At 32.1% G+C, this 18544-nt stretch overlaps 1 protein-coding gene and 1 pseudogene across 2 annotated transcripts; both read right to left on the minus strand.

Moving 5' to 3' along the window:
* Window positions 1-5745: 5745 nt before the first annotated feature.
* On the minus strand, window positions 5746-7944 carry LOC146943957 (nuclear transport factor 2-like; annotated as a pseudogene). Its single transcript, XR_015028121.1, has 5 exons — window positions 7871-7944; window positions 7278-7415; window positions 6573-6849; window positions 6250-6481; window positions 5746-6028 (listed from the first exon to the last, which is right to left on the minus strand). The product of XR_015028121.1 is annotated as a nuclear transport factor 2-like (transcript).
* A 3444-nt stretch (window positions 7945-11388) lies between these two features.
* LOC146943958 (uncharacterized) lies at window positions 11389-12577 on the minus strand. Its single transcript, XM_085742287.1, has one exon. It carries the CDS (start codon window positions 12533-12535, stop codon window positions 11741-11743), a length of 795 nt encoding a protein of 264 aa, XP_085598413.1. The 5' UTR covers window positions 12536-12577; the 3' UTR covers window positions 11389-11740.
* Between the last annotated feature and the right edge of the window lie 5967 nt (window positions 12578-18544).

The raw sequence follows: 18544 nt of genomic DNA on the forward strand, positions 1-18544 counted from the left end.
AGGATTCTAGTTCTCCCTATCATGATGTTCCTTCATACAGAAGATTAATAGGGAGATTGATCTATCTCACCAATACCAGGCCAGATATTACTTTTGCCACTCAGCAGTTCAGCCAGTTTCTCTCTTCACCAACTGAGAAGCACTTTCAAGCAGCTACTAGAGTGTTGAGATACTTGAAGAAATGTCCTGGTCAAGGTCTCTTCTTTCCTAGAGATTCTTCTCTGATGCTTTCAGGCTTCTCAGATGCTGATTGGGCAGGGTGCCTGGATTCTAGGAGGTCAATCTCTGGCCAATGCTTTTATCTTGGAAAATCTCTTATTTCATGGAGAACCAAGAAACAATTGACTGTTTCCAGGTCTTCTTCTGAAGCAGAGTACAGAGCATTGGGAGCTGCTACTTGTGAGCTTCAATGGATCCTTTTCTTGCTCAAAGATTTGCATGTGACTCTTATCAAGCCTCCTGTCCTCTATTGTGACAATCAAAGTGCCATTCATATAGCTGCCAACCCTGTCTTCCATGAGAGGACAAAACATTTAGAGATTGACTGTCATTTGGTTAGAGAGAAGATGCAAGCTGGGATCATGAAGCTTCTGCCCGTATCTTCTAAGGAACAACTTGCAGATTTCTTCACAAAGCCTCTACTTCCTCAACCATTTCATACATTACTTTCCAAGCTGGGAATGCTTGACATATACCATGTCCCAGCTTGTGGGGGACTGTTAGAGAATAAGGAAGATGATAATAATATAGCTAGAGACATAGATTGCATTGCAAGTAATAATAGTGAAGTTGATAATAACTTGATAAGCAAGTTACTCTAGCATGTACATAGAAGCTTTGTACTTCTATAAATACTTCGTGTACTCTGTAATTACATTTAAGAGAAATGAATTTCAGTTTTTCACATTTCCATAACAATTGCTTTTTCTCCTCACTTGAGTTGGTCTGATGATGTTGGCTTAGGTCTCAAGTTTAGTTCTATCCATTGACAATTTGAGGGTTCTAGTTTATTTTTTTTATTTTTTTAAAAAAAAGTATTACTTGAAACTAACGTTTTGTAAAACAATTTCAAATCTTATATTAGAGTTGTTATTGCAACTAAAATTAATGCCTAAATGAGATGCAAACCACATAGATCTTACCTGTGAACTGCTCACAGTCCATAAATAAAATGATCCATAGTCTCATTATGCTCGTCACCAAAACACCAAAGAGGACTGCACTGAATTCCTCTATTAAAAAGAGCCAATCTAACCATAATCCGATAAGGTGTCGAAAACGCCACATCAAATGAACATGTCTCAATATAGTCTGTAATTTCCATAGCTTAGACCAAACTTCGTTGTGTTGCGGCATAACAGATTGATTGGATTGATGCACGGTTTCCTTTGCTTCAGAAAATGATACACTGATTTCATAGAAAATTTGTCAATTTTATTTGCCCACCACACAAATTTATCACTCCGATTATAATGAATGGGGATTTGAGCTATCTATCAGTTGGGCTTCAAATGAGAGGAAAATATCGTTCAATAAATCTGCCATGAATTCCACCTCACCATTGGATGGTTTTATAGACGACACTTTATGACCATGTTGGTATGTGAGCCAATTATCGTTCCAAATTCTAATATTTTGGTCATCGAACTACCACATTATGGCATGATCAATAACTTTGTGTCTTGCTTGTAGGATGCTTCTCCAAGTAAATCTTAGGTTATATAATATTGATGTTCGTAGAAAATTATTTCTTGAAAAATACCTTCCTTTTAAACATGTGTTCAATAAGATTTATTCATTCTGCAAAATTCGCCAACCTTGCTTAACTAGCATTGCAAGATTGAACTCTCTTAGAGTTCAAAAAACCATTTTTCCATTATTCTTATCCTCACATAAATTATTCCAAGCAATTTAATGCACTTTTTATTCATTTTGTTTGCATCACCACCAAAATTTACAAATCATGCTTTCGATGTGGTCGCAAAAGCTATCTAGAAGCTTTAAACAATTTATGACATAAGTAGGAACAACTTGAACAACCACTTTTATAAGGACCTCCCTCGCTGCAAAAGATACAAAGTTTCATTTCCATCCTTTTAGTTTCTTCCATACCATATCTTGGGCAAAGTTCAATACTTGTTGTTTTGACTTTCCTACAGGGTGTGGTTATGATGCATAAGGAAAATCCTTATGCACCATGCATAAGTCCAGCCCATTAACCTGTAGCCCAACAGAATTGCTTCCTACACCCCCCAAACCCGAAAACAAAAGAAAACTGGCCAAAAAGCAGAAGCACAAACGCGTTAACTCACACTGCACAAAACGGGAAACTCCAATCTCCACCACCGTCGAAACTCAATCTCCACCACCGTCACTCAATTTCCACCACCGTCGTTCATCAATCTCCACCACCGTCAATTATCGTTATTGTGCTATGAATATAAGAGGTTGTTGAAGTTACCTTCAATTATCGTCACCATTTCTGCTTCTGCGTTCGTGAAACCCTAGAAAGTAGAAATGGAGGAAGATGGTTCGAATTCAAACCGCCGCACGTCAGGCCGAACACGAAAAGTTGCTTCCAAAATGGTCGCCGCACTTGCTAGCTCCGACAACCACACCCAGGTTGCTCTTGCACGGTTGGATGCTTTGGAGAATGATAATTGCAGGTTTTGAAGTTGCAGATCCCAATCTTGATGATGATGAAGCTTCTCTTGATGATGATGATCAATGTTAGGTTCTTTTTTTTTCCCCAAAATTGCATTTTTTTATTGTATTAATTCATTTTAAGATGTTGTTCCATTGCTGAAATTTTGTTCTTGTGGTATTTTTCATTTTAGGAGTTTAATATTATTATTTTTGTTTATAATATCAATAATTGTTGCTAGTTTTACTCTGAAACCATTTTGCCGTGGAAATGGTTTCAGAGCGTTGATTTGCTTTGGAACTGTTTTTAACAATTTCTTTGTTTGGTTTAGAATCTAAGTTGTAAAATGTGTTATTTTGCTCTGAATTTGAAATGGTTTACATGTAATCCATCAGATGATAAGACTTGACATGAATCAGTTTAATTGGGAAACCAAACTAATTGTCTAATGGTTTGACTTGTATGTGAAATAGACTTAATCTTAATTGTCTCAGGAAATTGTTTCATACTATTGATTTGTTTCTTATTATAGTATGTTTTGTTTAAAAATCATATAGAAAACCATTTTACTCTGAAAACCATTTTGCTGTGGAAATGGTTTCAGAGCGTTGATTTGCTTTGGAACTGTTTTTAACAAATTTCTTTGTTTGGTTTAGAATCTAAGTTGTAAAATGAGAAACCATGGGAAGAATGACAAGGCTGCAAAAACTATGGATTTGAGAATTGGAATTTGTTCAACAATATTAAGCAACTCAAGCAATTGCAAAAGAAACTACGTGGAGAAGGCAACAACTTCATACTATGAAGAATTGATTCAAAAGCTAGCACGTCCAACATGATATATAACCTCCGATAACGGACTGGATTAGTGTTAATGTTTTTTTTTATTGAATTTCTGGATGTCTGGATTAGTGTTAAGTTTCTTGTTAATGTTTGTATCAAGTTTATGAATTTCTGGATTTGTATCAAGTTTATGGTGAATTTCTTTATAAAGATGTTTATGAATTTTGATTAATTGAAACAAACTTAGGGGTATGAAATACTGAAACCATAAGTATGGTTTAATGGTTTGATAGTTGGTTGTGTCTTTTTATATGTTTCATAGTATAATGTTCATTTTATTTTATTTTTGGCCCAAGAATGTTCAATTTAATTTAATTTTATTAAACTTAGGGGTATTGAATACTAAAACCACAAGTATGGTTTAATGGTTTTGATAGTGGACTATGTGAAACCAATATAATTGTGTAATGGTTTTGAATGAAATTAGTATTGGTACATGGTTTTAAATAATGATTAAGATGTTATGCACTGAAATTATTACTGAAACCATACGTATGGTTTAATGGTTTTGATAGTTTTCAATGTGAAACCAAAATAATTGTCTAATGGTTTTGTAATAAAAAAATTGTGATAAACATTTAAATCATTATTAAGTAACCACTTAATAGTACACACTTATAACCTAATGTGAATTAATCAATAAGTAACCACTTTTTTTGTAAAGCCTCGTCATCTCTCTTTTATTTCTTACGTTGTAAAACGAATTTCTGACTTTGTCTAAATATAATTGCGCTTTAATGGTTTTAATAGACTTGTATGTGAAAGAAAAATAATTGTCAAATGCTAAATAAAATAAAAGAATAGTAAAAATTATTATTGACAAATGGTTTTAAATAAAAACTATTACTGAAACCATAAGTGTGGTTTAATGGTTTTGATAGTGTTCTACACGAAACCAAACTAATTGTCTAAAAAATAGAATTGGTTGGATAATTTTTTAACAGCTTGAAGAATTAAAAAACAATGAAAGACTTTTATTGAGAGAATGGACGAGCTGAAAGAAAAGGGTTTTGATGAAATCATTCATAGAACAATATGATAGATTTTGGGATTAGATATTATTACACAGATTGAGAGAGTGAGGTGTTTGATGAAGAATAAAAATATTCTTAATTGGTGATGAATTAGTTGTTACCATGTCATTTATACAAAGTGAGTGATGACATCCTGTCATTACGTAATTTTTAGGACTTATTGTGACATTTTGATAGAGTTCTCATGCAACTTATACTGTTCTGGAGTGCAAAAAGCTGAAATATTGAAGTCTGTTTGAAGCAAATCGCGCCACGCCAATTTCAAGCCGTGCTGCGATTTTGGAAGCGAATTTACAACATCCCTGTTTGATGGAAATCGCGGCACGCCAATATACAAGGCGCGGCGCGATTTTGATGGGTCAGACCTAAAACTTCTATAAATACTGCACTCAAACTGAAGAACAAGGGTTACGATTTTGGAGAGCAAAGTGCGATTTTGAGACATCGGAGACGGCTAGAAGGGCGATTTCTTCAACCTTTTACCAATTCATGTATGTTTTATTTCAATCATTGATTATGCTATTTGTAAACTCGATTATGAGTAGCTAAATCTCTTAGAGATTAGATCCGAGATGAATCTTTGTAACCCTAATTGACACATGTTGCTGTGAAACTCTATTTTGTTTATGAATTCAATTCTAGTTTATTCAATTCAATTGTTCTTAATGCTTTTTATATCTTGATCACATATAACTTGATTTAGTGAGAACGAATGACCACTGACCATAGCTTTCGACTTAGACCTAATTGAATTGTTCTAATAAACAGGGTTAGTCTAGGAATAGATAATCGTTTCTTAGTGATAATAGGTTAACGTTCGGTAAAACCTTCAAGAATTATTAGACCACCCAAGGGATTGGGGGCTGTAGTTTGAGAAGAGGGTTCTAATTCAAGGGATTGATTAGAGCTATTTTGTTAATCATCGTAATTTAGAAGAAGATTCATAACAAATAGGTGCGGTATACCAATTAGGGGAACTTAGAGGATTCGAAGGATCTGATCTCATCTCTCTCTATATTTTCTTAATCAAATCTATTTTCTTTTATTTGATTTCATAAAATCAAACCAAATCTACTGCCTAGTGGCAAAACAAAATAAACTTTTATACATCCTATTTTTATAACGCGATTGAATTATTGAAGTTAAAAACAGTCCTCGAGGGATCGATATTTTTACTACTTCGATAGTATTTGGTGCACTTGCCAAACGTCTATCAGTGAGTAAGCAACAAACTCTAAACTAACTCATTATCTGTAACACAAGTAATCTCACTTACTAACTTGTTTCTTATCAACCAAGTTATCTAACTAACATTTTTTTAGAGGAAGTTATCTAACTAACATACTAGCTAACTTTGAAAACGGAATCGTGTCTCTATATGCTTTCTTCTACCACGACCAACTGAATGCTTTCCAGGAGGATCAATTGTTGACGTACTGTCCACCAGCAAATCTCATCTTCAAATCTTTAAATTCATCTTTTGCACCAGCGTGCTTAGCCATTTAGCCTGACATGCAAGAATATAACAGAAGCAATCTCAATAATTAGTAGCAGAAGCAGTTATTACTCTTCTAGATAAAATGACAATTAAAGTATCATTCAGTTCGAATTTCATCATTTCAACTAGTGCGATAGTTAAGAATATAACAAGTGACATTTACGATGGTAAAGCAGTGAGTGTCTCAAAAGAGTAAGAAAGGAAGAGGGGATTTTAGAACATAGACTTACAATAGAGGCATATGACTTCTTCGGCACTTCTTCGATTTGGGAAGCCAATCCAGCTACCTTCTGTGAATCATCAGGAATTTCATCAAGAACCACAACAACACGAGCTTCCTCTTCTTCAACAGACACTGCTCATTTTCTGGATTGTAGACGTCTAGTTTTTCCCAATCGCCATCCTCAACAGTCACAAATATTTGCTCTGGAACTCGTGTCTCCAGTACAGGAGGATCTGACACTGAAAGAAGGTTGAGGAAATAGGCAACTTAAGTTAACAGATAAAGGAAACAAAAACCGTTAATAAAATCACACCTTATGCATCATATTACCATTGTCAAGAGAGACAGGATTTCCGATATCATGATCGGGTTCTTTGATTTCAATTTCATCAACATATCTAAAAACATCATTCAAAACAAAGTAGCCCTTCTTTTGAGGAGCAAGGAAGAAAGATTGAGTAAATTTCTGCTTAATGCCATCCTTTCCTATCATAAATCCGGTGATGAAGACAGTGACTCCCCCACCAAAAGACTCTTGTGCATCCATAGATATGATCTCTGCACTAAGTCCACTATAATCCGATGACTGTATCTTCTTGTCAATTCCCTGCTTGGTGAAATGAAATAAGATACATTAAAATATAAAATTTAGAGATATTAATAATAAGCTCATTGTTTTCAAATTCAACCACTTCTAATACCGAATCCATGTTTATTAGAATCTGAGTTAACAAATGGACATATTAGAGGATCATACAATGGAAATAAATTAAAAAGGCATCAGCAAGTAATTAGGTGGGGCCTGGTTTTACAACATCTTTTTAATACATGTCCAGAGCAATGTTGAAGGTCTGAAGTAAACAAGAAATTACACCTAAAACATGGTTACATCAATGCCAAACAAGATATTGTACAAACCAACCGGAGATATGAATATTGAATACATGTATATAGGAAAATGCACATAAGAAACAAGGGGTACACACGACGCATGAGAGGACAACAAAGATAGAAAGAACGGGAGAGAGAACTCACGGCCAATGTGGTTGTGATACTGATGATACCATCTGGTTCAGGACGATCAATCTTATTGACTTCTTGGTAAAACATATACACAAGCTCAGGGCTTTCATGCAACATATAGTAGTACTGTTCAACAAAGGCACGACCAACCTAAAAAAGCAGTCAACTGTGTTGTCATCACCAGAAACCATGTACCAGACCAATGTTGTCAATTAGCGGTTATAGCGGCACTAAACCACCATTGTTCCGCTAAAAATTATTTTGTGCAAAGTTTTGTCAAATGCTGGCCATTGTGGCATTATAGCACTGCAACATAGTGGAATTTGAACAAATCGGTATTGATCTGTCATATGCTATTTTGTACAAAATTTTGTCAAATACCGACTATAGCGGCACTATAGCAACGTATCATAGCAGAATCTGAACAAACCACTATTGCTCCGCTACAAGCTATTTTGTACAAAGTTTTGTCAAATACCGGCTCTAGCAGCGCTATAGCACTGCATCATAGCGGAATTTGAACAAACCGCTCTTTTCTATCGTCCGTGATCCGTGATGTACAACATTGCATGAAACAAAATAAAAACATACATAGATATACATACAACATCAGGTGGCGGTGGAACTTGCTGCTGTGAAATTGCCATTGCAATCGTTTGAAATTCAATCAACTGCAAAAACAAACCACCAACTTCTCATTATCAATTATTTAGGTTAAAGCGTAAAATTCATCAACAAACAAAAGGAGATTGAAGCAATATCGTTACTAAACAAATGAAGAATCAGAGATCCTACACTTACAGTTATGAAAAATCAAATTCATCAACAAACAAGGTCTCCGGTCGCGGCCTGATTGCTGGTGAGTGAGGGAGAGGAGCGACGAGCAAAGGTGAAGCAAGGTTCGTCGGTGAAATCGACACAATCACGCCGTGACCTAGCCGGAAAATCGGAGCAAGAATTGGAGACGCGAAATCGGAGAAAGAATTGGGTTTCTGCAATCAGATTGTGGGGTCTGAGTTGAGAACCATAGGATCATTACAAGTGTCCAATTATCTGATGGTTGTGATTAACTTATGTATGGTGCATAAGTTATGGCTTATGCACCATAACTTTTGCCTTTCCTACAAAAGCCGATAAACCTAAGTATTTAGATTGACATTCAACAGTCGTAACCTATATCCATCCTTGGAGCAATAATTTGATCTCTTCATTATCATTTTGGCTGAATGAAATTTTTGATTTGTCCAAACTAAGGAGTTAACCGGAAGCAGCTTGTATGGCTTTTATGTGTTTGGGTTATATGGTCAGAACGTGACAACATGTTGTTCCAAAATAAAGTGTCTAATATGCAGCAGCTAGTTGATAAAATTAAAATTCATTCCTATTGGTGGATGAAGGCTGCTAATGCTGTTTATGTTTTAGGAGTTCATAATTGGCTTGCATGCCAGCTGGATTGTTTGGGCGCTAGTTAGCTTTGTTGTTTCAGTGAATTGTTTGTAAAACTATGGTTGCATTTTGTTGGCACACCTTGTGCTGACAATGTTAACCAGTTACTGTTTGTATATATAATTCATTTTTGCTTCTTCAAAAAAAAAACCAGAAGCAGTTTGATAGAGTTCAAGAGTTTTGTTAACTGTATGTGCATTCTGAGCAGAATCCCTACCAAAAAAAGAGAGACTATCATATGCAAAAAAAAAAAAAATTAAGTGGATGATGGAAGGAGCCCCTCTAGCAATTCAGATACCATATAATTTTGAGTACCAAACTTTATTTAATCAAGATTACATATGATTAAGCATTTATCAATTATCATTTATTTATCATTTTATCCAACAGGGACGGTCTTGATATTTTGAGTCTCCTTGATGAATATAGAATTAGTGTACTCATAATAATTTTCAAAACAAAAATTTATTTGTATTTTTCGTTACAAAATCTTAATAACTTCATACTGGTTCTTCAAAATACAAGCTCTTTGCTATCGATAAAAGTTTTTGATAGAATTTGAGCGACAAGTTATTTTTTGTTGAGCATTATAGAAGTCAAAAGAGTGGTTTATTGCTAAGGGCTTATTTCTCCATTTGATGAAAGTTATTACCTTTTTCCCTTTTCTCTCACTTTTGTCTTGTAATTTTCTCTCTTATCACACTTCCTCTTCCTTTTTTTAGTTCCTCTTGATTTAGCAAACCACTTCTTTAATTCTAAATGAGATTTTGATTCTTGCGATTCTTAATGAGATTTCAAGTTGTTATTCATTTGATTCTAGAAATTTAAATAGAGAACTTTTGTTTGTAAAGACTAAAATCGTGTGAACCTAATCCAAGAATCTGTCAACCGACAAATTCACCACCAACTCTAATCGTTGACATATACAGATGAATGAGCTCTATCTTACGTCGATCGGTTAATTGTGAGTCTGACTTTTTTAGTTTGAAATTGTCTGAGTTTGCCCAATGTTCACCCTGAACCTATCCATACGACACACTCTACAAGCGATACGATTCTCTTACAACTTAAGAGCATACATATCAACTTGTCTTCTAGGTAAACAATGTATGACCTCTTTGTCATGATATATAGTAATTGAACCAAACCATAAAACAAGATAGATAGTTGATAGGTGATTTAAACTGATGTCAAGTAAATTGACTATTATGGGTGTAAAGTAGTATCACATAGTATGTCTTATGATAATCAAGTGTATAGAAGTATCTTTTTATCTTGTTAAAAAAAACAGAGGATTCACACACATGAGCAATGGTGTTTTATGAGCATGATATTTCTCATTTATCTGATTCTCAAAAGTGATTGTATCTTAACAATCGGGCCAATATAGGTAAAATCGACACTTATAACACATAGTAGGATTTTCATCATCAACATTTGGAATCATCTAAAATATGTAATTAAATCGGTTCGATTCAGAGGTACATCCTTGTTGAACATATAATGAGTACCAAAGGAGTTACGAAAATAATGGTAGTTCATGACATGGGCCTCCATATCCATAAATATACCCTAGGTACAACGATGAGAATAATGTTGTTCACACTTCACTCAATGCTAGGAAACACTATTAATTTACCAATATAACCTTATCGGTATCGGCAGTAACTGCTGATGAATTTTAACCAGCGGCAATTAACTGTCGATGGACATTTATGTCTTTTTCTGTTGTGTTTCAGCCTTGTTAGAAGTGTATACAACGACGATGGCTCAATATACCTCTTAAAATTGTTCACATTTTTTTTATATAAAATTCCGAACTCGATTGAAAACTTACGCACGAAAAATCGATTGAAACTTACGAGACCCGACTAATTGAACAATTTGAGATGCCTATTAAACAACCGTGGGTATAATTGTCAAGCAACTATGACTATTCCAAACCATTTGTTGACAATGAGATGTCTTTTAATTGCCGGAGGTGTTAGGTTACCAATTCATTCATATGAAACCTAACACTTTTAAATTTCAACTTCTCACACTCTTTAAATCTAAATAATTTAATTTGAATTAAACCTCCATCAATTTAACCTCTATACTACTACCGTCACTCATATTTAATTCATGAAAATACGTAAGGATGACTAATTATTATTTTTTTACACTTTTTTTGGAGAGATGTAGTTTGTATCGTTTAGGAACTAAATTAGAGAAAAAGCGATAGTTTGATAACTAAATGAATGATTTATTCCTTCTTAATCAAACTACATTAATACTTTTAATATCCTCTATCAGTAAAACTCCAAATGATGGTTTATATGAAGAAGAAAAAAAAAACACACATAATTAGTTAGAACTCCAGTGACATTTTTAAGTGAAAGGGGATATTATAGTTTTTAATGGGACGACAGAAAATAATAATTAATGTATGTTCCCTCACAACACAATTTATCAAATAACATGTATGATGCAAAAGGGTTTAAGGTTATAATTATACATGACCTAAAGAATATAGTAATATATGTTCCCTCACAATGTTTAAAAATGGTATCTCCAATGTTGTGGGTAGGTAGGATTTTAAAATTGTCTTGAAGTTGAACTCTTTTCTAGTCTCTCCTCAAATTGCGCTGCTTAATTTTCTTTGTAAGAAAAAAATAGAAAGAAAAATTGTACAAACTTACTAAAAAAGGGAAAATAATATAAAACCATAAGCAAAAACACAAACAATACAACTTATTTATAAGTAATAAGCAAAAAACCACTCATGCTCTTGCACTTCATGCCTTATATCTAAATCATAACAGAGACATTGCAAATTGCAATACCAGAAACAAGACCGTATAGAATTACAACTAAAGTAAAACAAAAAAACAAATACCTTAATATATAATTAATTAGCTTATGTATCTTTTAATTACCTTTATGTTTTTTAAATCCAAAGCACATTGAAACATAGAACACACTCACACAGAGAACACTTCAAAAGGAAAGCGAATTCTTCACTTTGCTAATGATATAAAACCAAATTCTTATGGTAAAACATCAAACTCATGTTGTTCATTTTCCAACTCCTCTTGGTTTTTGTAACCATTGTAGTTGCCATGGTTATTCTGGTACTCATTGTTGTTACCATAGTTATTATTATTGTTGTACCAGTTATTATTGTTGTTCACTCCTCTAGATGAATCACCATACATTGTTGGATTGTATTTCTCATAGTTAATATCATAGAAATATTTTCCACCTTCCAAAAATCTTGTGTCACTCATCCCTTGTTTCTCACCATTGTACCTGTTATTCTGAGCATTATAATTATTATAATTATTGTTGTGGAATGATCTTTCATTTGCAGCATTGTTGTTGTTGTTGAAGTAGTACTCTTGGTTGTTGTTTTGTTTTTCCATCATGGAGTTGTAACCTTCTTCATTGTACTTTGTGTCCCTCAACTCATTTTGGTTATTTCCAAAAGTGTCTTTGTTGTAATACTTTGTGTTATATGCATCATTGTTGTAGTATTTGTTGTTGTTGGGGTAATTGTTTGTGTCTTCAAAGTTAGAATTGGTGGTGGATGCCGTGGCGGCGGTGGAAGGAATGTGATCAGAGTCATGGCCATATAAGCCATAGCTATTTTGTGTCTGAGGAATGAAAGGTGGTTGCTCCTCTGGTTTGTTTGTAACTGGGGATTCTTCTTTGTTGGGAACTTTTGTTTCTTTGTTGAAATGTGTGACTTTGCTGAAGAATTCACTCTCTCTGGCTATAGTTTGTAGAGGCAACAAAAGAGTTGTTAAGAGGATGAAAGAAATGTAGGTTGGGAATGTGGCCATTGTGAAAGAGGGAAGAGGGATTTGGTTTTGGAGTCGGTATAGTGATGCAAAGGTGTGCTTGTCTCAAGTGTCTTTTATAGGAGCATTTTCTTAAACATTTACTTTCTTTTCCTCTCTCCTTTTAAATTTTTTCCACAAATTAGGTGTGAAATTGTACCAATGGAGTCAAGTTAGATGATTGTGGTCCCTCTACAAGAGAAGCTTTTGCTTATTTAAATGAATATTTCTCCATACTAATTAAACATAATAAGTTATGATTAACAGATAATTAAGACTCTAAAGATATGACCATAAATTTAATTTTGGTCATCGTATCGGGATGTATCTAGAATCGTGAACCCTGAATTCATAAAAAAGATCCAACTCTTTTTTTGTTAATTGTATGGTGAGGCCTAGATTACCCTCTCTTGTTTAGAGGGTATTTACCCTTTCAAGATATCAATCAATCAAAATGTAATATACAAATGGTATATTAAATGTCTAATAAATGAGTCAAATTTTTTTATAAAAAAAAATCAATTTTAATAAGGTAACTTGTAATTTTTATTTAATTATATTTAGGTATACAATCTTAATTAATTTACACTATAGGGTTTGTAACAATTAAAATTTCACATCAAATTCAACCCATAAATATTTATTTTTTAGGATGCAAAATTAATAAGTTTTTGGAATACTTCTAAAACATTATTTGTTTTTTAATTAAAAACAAAAAGGTGTAGCCAATTTTTTCTCTAAAAAAAAAGTTCCTAATTTGTACTTCCACGGATAAGTTGATATAACAAATTTCCATCAATATTTGTATTTTTGTTGCAAAATTAATAAGTCTTTGGAATACTTTAAAATTTTAAATATTATTTGATTTTTAAATCTACTAACAATATATAAAAAAATTATTAAAGAAACAATATATTTATTAAAAAAATATATATCAAAATCAAAATCCAACAAAATTTCATAATTGTCCTTCTTAAAAGCCAATATATTATCATGATAATTGCGGACAACTATTTTTTCAATTCCACACAACAAATTTAAATATCTACTTTTACTACTAATCTACTACTACTAATACTATAATAAGAAAATTAGAAAGTCTTACTCGAGTAAAATTTAATAATTATCCTCACAATCTTCTTAATTTTATGGGTGTAATCGTCATTTTACAAAATAAAATACAAATTTATTCATTTTGAAAGAATTATTATATATATTTTTGCTTATCTTTCTAGCCTAACTAATTCTCTATGTATCTTCATTTTTCAGATTTATCACTTCCAAGCCTAACTAATTCTCTATATCGTCACTTTGTTCTCATCTCTTTTAATCTCTTAATCTTAATAATTTGCATATTTAAAAAATTAATAGAAACGATACAATAATGTTAATTTTTTTAAAATAATCATTAGTTTTCAAAATTTAAGCATATCAACTTTCTCATATCGGTATACATAAAATTTGATTTTGGTGATATAAGCACATAAAGTCTACAATGAGTGCGGTGTAAATATTTAACGGTATTTTGGAGAAATAATACAGTGATGTTGATATTTTTAAAAATAGTCACGAGTTTTCTAAATTTTATCATATTGACTATTACACATTGTTAAAAAAAAAAAAAATTCTTCTGCATATATAAATATATAAAATCTTCAATGAGTGTAGTGCAAATATTTATCGGTGTTTTAAATATAAAATAAAAAGTTATTTAATAGAAACATTACATCAATGTTGATATTTTGAAAATAGTTACGAGTTTTCAAAATTTTATCATATCGATTTTCTCATATATGCACATAAAAATTTATTTATGCATATATAAACACATAAAATCTGCAACGGGAGCGGTGCAAATATTGAACGGTGTTTTGCATATAAAATAAAAAGTTATTCAATAGAAACACTATATTAATGAGTTTCTACAATTTTATCATATCAACTTTCTCATATATTAACATAAAAAATTATTTCTGCAGATAAATCGCATAAAATCTACAACGGGTACAGTGAAAACATTGAACGGTGTTTTGCATATAAAATAAAAAGTTATTTAATAGAAACACTACATTGATGTTGATATTTTGAAAATAATCATGAGTTTTAAAAAATTTATTTTATTGACTTTCTTATATGTGTATATAAAAATTTGTTTTCGTGTACATAAGCAAATAAAATCCACAACATAAGCGATTCAAATATTTAACATTTTTTTATATATAATATATGAAGAAAAAAAAACATTTGATAGTACTAACAAAATAATTATTTTTTATATGATTATCACAATGTTACGTGACCTGTGCGTAACCGCACGGGTCTATTACTAGTTAAAAAATAAAATAAAGCATAGCAGTTTTTTTTCAAAGGAGAAAACATGACAGTTGTTTTATTAAAAAATAAGCTATGAACTTGGCCGTTATTTTTTATGCCATGAACATGTTGTTTTATTAAAAAATAATTAAATTAAATTAATAGGGTTAAAATTGGAAGAAAATATAAAAAACTACCAGCTATAAGCTCAAAAGCTACTTGAAATAGCTTCTCAAAAAACGCCATAAGCTAGTGGAAAAAGCTTGTTACCCAACACATCTTATTATATCAAAACAAACTTATAAGCTAGTCCAACAAGCTATAAGCTAGCTTATTCGTGTTACCTAACACAGCCACGATGGGTTGAATTTGATGTGAAATTTTAATTGTTATAAGCCCTATAGTGTAAATTAATTAAGATTGTATACCTAAATATAATTAAATAAAAATTAAAAGTTACCTTATTAAAATTCATTTTTTTTTTATAGAAAAAATTGACTCATTTATTTGACATTAATGTTACATTTGTATATTACATTTTGATTGGTTGATATCTTGAAGGGGTAAATACCCCCTAAACAAGAGAGGGTAATGTAGAAAAAACCTTATTGTATTTTATATAAAGAAATGGTTTTTGAACATAAAATTGTTGATATCAAATACAACGTCATTTAATTTTTGTATGTTTTTAAAATGCGCGTAAATTATAGAAGATAAAAAAATATAAAGTAGATAAAAATCAACACATATCATGATGACAGACGATATCTATGTATTTTGATGTTCGAATATCAATGGTTGTATATCTCATTGAGAACTCTATGCTTTGTATCTGCATGGAAAGCCATATCATACCATTTTAAATTTCTAATCTTGTTGTACAAATATTTAGTTATTTGATTGATACATAGCTTTCTTGCAGCCGTATCCAAAGATAGCTACGCATTTAATGAGAGTATTTCATTTTTCCTTTGTTGCAAGCAAAGCCACATTGTTGATTGGTAGTTGCACCATAGATGATGATGCAGCCATTGCATTCATAGGTTGTAGTTTTGCTGTTGTTGGATTCCAGTACAAGTTAACTTTTCTATCCAATCTACATTCATATCCAGCGGCCCATAAATTATCTCACTAAAGTATATTAATTGTGCTATCAAATGTCATAAAGGATATCTAAAATGATAGGAGTACCCAACTCTATTCACTTCAAAAGTTTTCTTTAGCAAATAGTAGTAATTTTGGGTCGTCCAAATGTAAAGTACATCCTAGAAAGTTACAAAATTACAAAGTTAAAGAAGCTTTTCCCTTAAAATTCTACTAGATTTTACCAACAAAAAAAATGGTTATAAAATAGATGGATGTGATGCGCATGGTACACTTGGCCTATTGACTAAGGTTAATAATAGAGATGCCAATGTCAACAAAAATTAATAGAGATGCCAAAATCAGCTTTCACATTTTAGTCTTTTGATTTTAGGATAGATCATAGATCACATTTTAGTCTTTTGGAGCATAGTAATCACTAATCATGTATAAGAGTTACACGAGGATGTACTTTCTTTTTGGAAATTAGTTTTGCACGACATCTAATAAGAACTTATTGTATTGTCATATAAATCAACTTTGTAACTACATTTTAAAATCAATCATAAAATACTGATTTTTTTTTTCCGTCTGTAAATGGAGTAGTAAACATCCACTTACACACATCGAGAGTTTCCAAGTTCAAACTTGGTAACATGAAAAATATTCAACTTAACAATATCAAATTTTTTAGTTGAGATATATATCTTACTAACAAAATCCTAAATTTTTATGGATTTGACTATGAAGCATGGACACTCCTTGGATTAGGCTTGTCCCGGTGTCGGATATGTGTCGTGTCCGACGCCGATACTTGTAATTACATTGAATTATGTGATTTTTTTTTTAAATTATTGGCTATTTCAACGTGTCAGTGTCCGTGTCGTGTCGTGTCCATGTCCGTATCCGTGCTTCATAGGGAGTTGATTTATGCTAACACTGCATGTTTTAGTTTCCGGAGTTGGAAGAAGATAAGGTGGAAAAGTAGAGTGAAAACGAGAGCAAGATGGGGAAAGACCTAGCGAGTAATTATGCGTGGATTGAGGAGAGTAGTTGGTGGGACACGAAAATAACGACATTAATATTTTGTGCACAACACATGTGGCCTCCATGCCTTATATTATACGTTGAGTTTATGACCAAGAGTGAGTGACGGTACTCAAATCATGCTTTATGAAATTATACATATGGTAATGCCCCCTAATTAGACTTCCATTTCTTAAGTGCCATAGTTTCGGTCATTTAAACTTTTGACTTTGGTACATCACTCTTAATGCTCTTAACATGTGATTTTAGTACATTTACTTATCCTAAATCAACAAAATTTTGATTGTGTCAGGTGTTTACTAACTTTGGTGGAGTAGATTTATTACTTTTTAATCTAGAACTACCGTGTGTAGTTAGGTTAATTTACTGTGTTACTAAGTAGTAGTACCAACTTGTTTTGGTACACATCACATCTTTAAGGTGCAATTAAAATTGTTTGTCACATATGAAACCTACTTTTGTGCACCCATGTGGAAAGTAAATAGGGAGTGGTCGTGCTACTAAATTTTGTTGATATAGGTAACTAAAGGAAGGAGCAGGTAAGCTAGCCGTGGATCAACATCTAACCAAATTGATTGCAATTGCATTATAGCCATATACAATAAATAAAAATGGTCTTATTGGTTGCCTAATAGTAACTCCAATGTGTAGTATTTTAAAATTTTAAAAACAATTAAGCATACTGCTTGATTTTTCTACTAGTATTAGAGTTGTGTGACATATAAAAAAAATATGCAAAAGAGTTTATACAATGAGATGATTTTTAGGTTAAAAAATGGAGTCAACTGCGAGACTTTTTTCTTTAACATTTTCCTTTTTCTTTATAATTAAAATTTTATTGATAAAGATCCGAACCCAACGTCAAAATAAGTCAAATTGTGTCCACATCCTAAATTACACACATAATGTAGAGGATGGAGTAGCTAGGAGTAGCCAAGGGACAAGCAGTGGGGGATGAACAATCTAAAAAGCAGAAATTCAAGTCAAAAAAGCTATTCTAAGTTTGTTTACTATCCTACAAGAAAGTGGGAGAAGAAGATGCATCTATAATTATGGATTTTATTTTTTAATATAAAGCAAAACAACAAAAGTGTGAAGTTGTGTCACTGATTTAGTGTAAAGTATAATGCATTAAGAAAAGGATAAATGGCTAGACTGTTAAATCCATAGCATAAAATAAATAAGAAAACTAGTTTTTTTTATTCAAAATAAGAAAACTAGTTTGATTAGTTAGAAGTTATTCATATTTAGTTAAAAAATCTGAATAGTTGTAAAATTAATAAAAAATCTATTTGTATATAATTAAGTAGGTTGGGATTTTTGTTCTATTTTTGTGTATCCAATACAGTGAAAATTGTAGCATTTAACTTTTTAAAAAATAATTTTAAAATTGGAAATCTTAAGAGTCTCTAGAATCACTTGTTAGCAAGACCATATTAAATAAGAGTTTAATTGTGGTGGGTTGACAGTCCAAAACTGTTTTACACAAACAACCAATTAAAACATTATGAATTGCCATGTTTGTTTGTGCAAAACAGTTTTGAACTGTCGACCCACCACAATTAAACT

Source organism: Medicago sativa, chromosome 2 (assembly GCF_051527215.1).
Source record: "Medicago sativa cultivar Bolivia chromosome 2, Bolivia_mono, whole genome shotgun sequence".
Classification (NCBI taxonomy): Eukaryota; Viridiplantae; Streptophyta; class Magnoliopsida; order Fabales; family Fabaceae; genus Medicago; species Medicago sativa.

Bases quoted from the DNA above. Each gene is read 5' to 3' on its own strand.
- LOC146943958 (XM_085742287.1), bottom strand. From the start codon at position 12,535: ATGGCCACATTCCCAACCTACATTTCTTTCATCCTCTTAACAACTCTT.